General features: G+C 38.4%; 1 protein-coding gene across 1 annotated transcript in view; it reads left to right on the top strand.

Moving 5' to 3' along the window:
- Pmar_PMAR023974 (hypothetical protein) overlaps positions 1-2,577 on the top strand; it is a gene marked incomplete at both ends in the record, with an annotated part of 5,802 nt that overhangs the window by 646 nt on the left and 2,579 nt on the right. The window contains 3 exons of the mRNA XM_002776973.1: positions 1,327-1,394; positions 1,448-1,566; positions 2,065-2,147. Of these exons, the coding sequence (XP_002777019.1) occupies positions 1,327-1,394; positions 1,448-1,566; positions 2,065-2,147 (270 nt within the window). The remainder of the gene's footprint in view (positions 1-1,326; positions 1,395-1,447; positions 1,567-2,064; positions 2,148-2,577) is intronic.

Below are 2,577 nucleotides of genomic sequence, written 5' to 3' on the forward strand. Positions count from 1 at the left end.
CGTTTTACCGATAATGGGTGAAAAATTCCGGATTTTTCTGGTCGAAAAAAGTTGTTGTTGTTTTTTTTTCAGAATTTTTGGGAGAGCGAAATTGACGATAGGGAATTTGCTGGTCAGAGATCGCAGGTAAAAATTGGGAAAATTTTGGAAAGGGAAATTATGGTATTATCGTAATTTTCAGACTGCTCCTACAGCGGCACGTCCGAGTGCAATAAAATTATCATCCATGTGAGTGGGTTGATCGCGGGGTTGGGCATTTGTGTGTTGGGATGATTGATTTAATATTCATTGGAGTTTCACAACCCGTTTTACGCGAAGTGGCGACGCGATGATATTCAACGCGGTGCTATGCAGTAGTCGTGAAATATGTTTTTCATATCACTAGGGTCGAGAAACTCCATTGTAGTATGAGTAGTCTACTAGTGATATGTGGAATAGCTCTGATACTACAGAGTGTGTTATACGTATATATTGGAGTTTCACAACTACCCGTTTTACGCGGTTAAGTGGCGACGCGATGGTATGCAGTAGTCGTGAAATATATTTTTCATATCACTAGGGTATCACTGGGCATTTTTATGTTGGGATAATTTCTGAAAGCGTTATTCACTGTAAATGAAGTTACTTGAAGTTTCTATGGATTCTCACTTGTGATATGAAAATCCCATTTCACGACTACTACTGCATATCACCGCGTTTTTCACCGAGTATTACGCCCCTTCACGTAAAACGGGTAGTTGTGAAACTCCAATTATTGGAACTATTCGTTATTATATATTATTTATCATCATTTTCAAATTAATATTCGAATTGGTTTTCTTTAGTGGAGTTTCTTGACCCTAGTGATATGAAAAACATATTTCACAACTACTGCGTAATGTGAATATCGCCGCGTTTTTCACGGAGTTTTACACCTGTTCTCGTGAAACTCCATTTTTTGGTGTTTTTTGTCAGGAAATCGGCGTGGAGTAAAATTCCCGGAGGAGATTTGGTAAGTGTGGTATGAAATTGAGTATTTAAAATAATAGAGTTTCAACGTAGTGATGTAAAACACTAGTGAAAAACGCGTAAAACGCATGATGTGTTTCACGTGATATGTAAGTATTGTTGATACACTTCATATCGCGTTTTTCACATGGAGTATTACGCCACTTCACGTAAAACGGGTGGTGAAACTCCACTGTATAAATATTGGAGTTTCTTCACCCTAGTGATATGAAAAAACATATTTCACGACTACTGCTACATATCACCGCGTTGAATATCGCGTAAAACGGGTAGTTGTGAAACTCCAGTACATTTTCTCCGCATAGTTGAACCGGTCAGTGCCGTGGATTTTACACAAGGCGGAGTCTCCGAAAGATGTGCGGAAACAGCGAGTGGGTATACCGAAGGTGAGTGTTTGGTGGTAAAAAGCGCGCGCCCTGGTGATCGATTTGTGAATCAGGAGGTTAGAAGTGCGAGGAGGCGAGAAATTATGACGGATTTTGCATCGTATGTGAAATTGTTGAGAGAAAAATCGCGGAAATATCGAATTGAGAAAAAGATGAAAAATGCGGAGGAATTGTAATATTTTTGGGAAGGGGTGTTCATGGATTGGAGTTTCACAACTCGTTTTACGCGAAGTGGCGTAGTACTCGGTGAAAAACGCGATATTCGTGGTGATATGCAGTAGTAGTCGTGAAATATATTTTTCACTAGTGTTTTTCATATCACTAGGGTCGGGAAACTCCATTGTAGTATGAGTACTCTACTAGTGATATGTCGAATCGCTCTAATACTATAGAGTGTGTTGTACGTATATAATGGAGTTTCACAACCCGTTTTACGTGGTTAAGTGGCGACGCGATGAAATTCGTGGTGATATGCAGCAGTAGTCGTGTAATATATTTTTCATATCACTAGGGTGAAGAAACTCCAATTTTACTCCGATGCGCGATTATATGTTAGTTATGAGAAAATGATGTTTCATTCGGGGTAGCTGAGAATTTTTTTAGTTGGGGACGATTGTGGGATATTTCTTCCGATTTCGGGATAATTTCACGAACGATTATATTATGTTAGGTATGAGGAAAGGATGTTTCATTCGGAGGAGCTGAGAAATCTTCACTGTGCGGAAGATTCTCATCGAGAGCGAATACGGTGGCGTAGTAATATGAGTCGGTTGAAAGAGGATCTATTGGAGAGCCAATGGGAAATAATGAGGAGAAATCCTGAGGTATGAAATCGATCAGCTGATCGATTTGGAGAAGTGGAATGTGTTTTAGTGTTTTTTGGTGATATGAAAAATAGTAGTGAGAAATAGTAGTGAAAAATACGACTAAAAACTACTATTGCAAAATAGTAGTGAAAAATAGTAGTGAAAAATACTAGTGAAAAACACTAGTGAAAATGGTAGTGAAAAATAGTAGTGATAAATAGTAGTGAAACAGAGTAGTGAAAATAGTAGTGAAAAATATATTTCACTTGGAGAGGTACGTAAATGAGCAGCAGTGAAAAGTCTGTGGTGTTAGTGGTATTATGGAGTGTAAATCGCGATGTGTGTTTGGAAATGTTTTTCTAATGTTTATTGGTTAT

This window comes from Perkinsus marinus (assembly GCF_000006405.1).
Source record: "Perkinsus marinus ATCC 50983 genomic scaffold scf_1104296952338, whole genome shotgun sequence".
Lineage (NCBI taxonomy): Eukaryota > Perkinsozoa > Perkinsida > Perkinsidae > Perkinsus > Perkinsus marinus.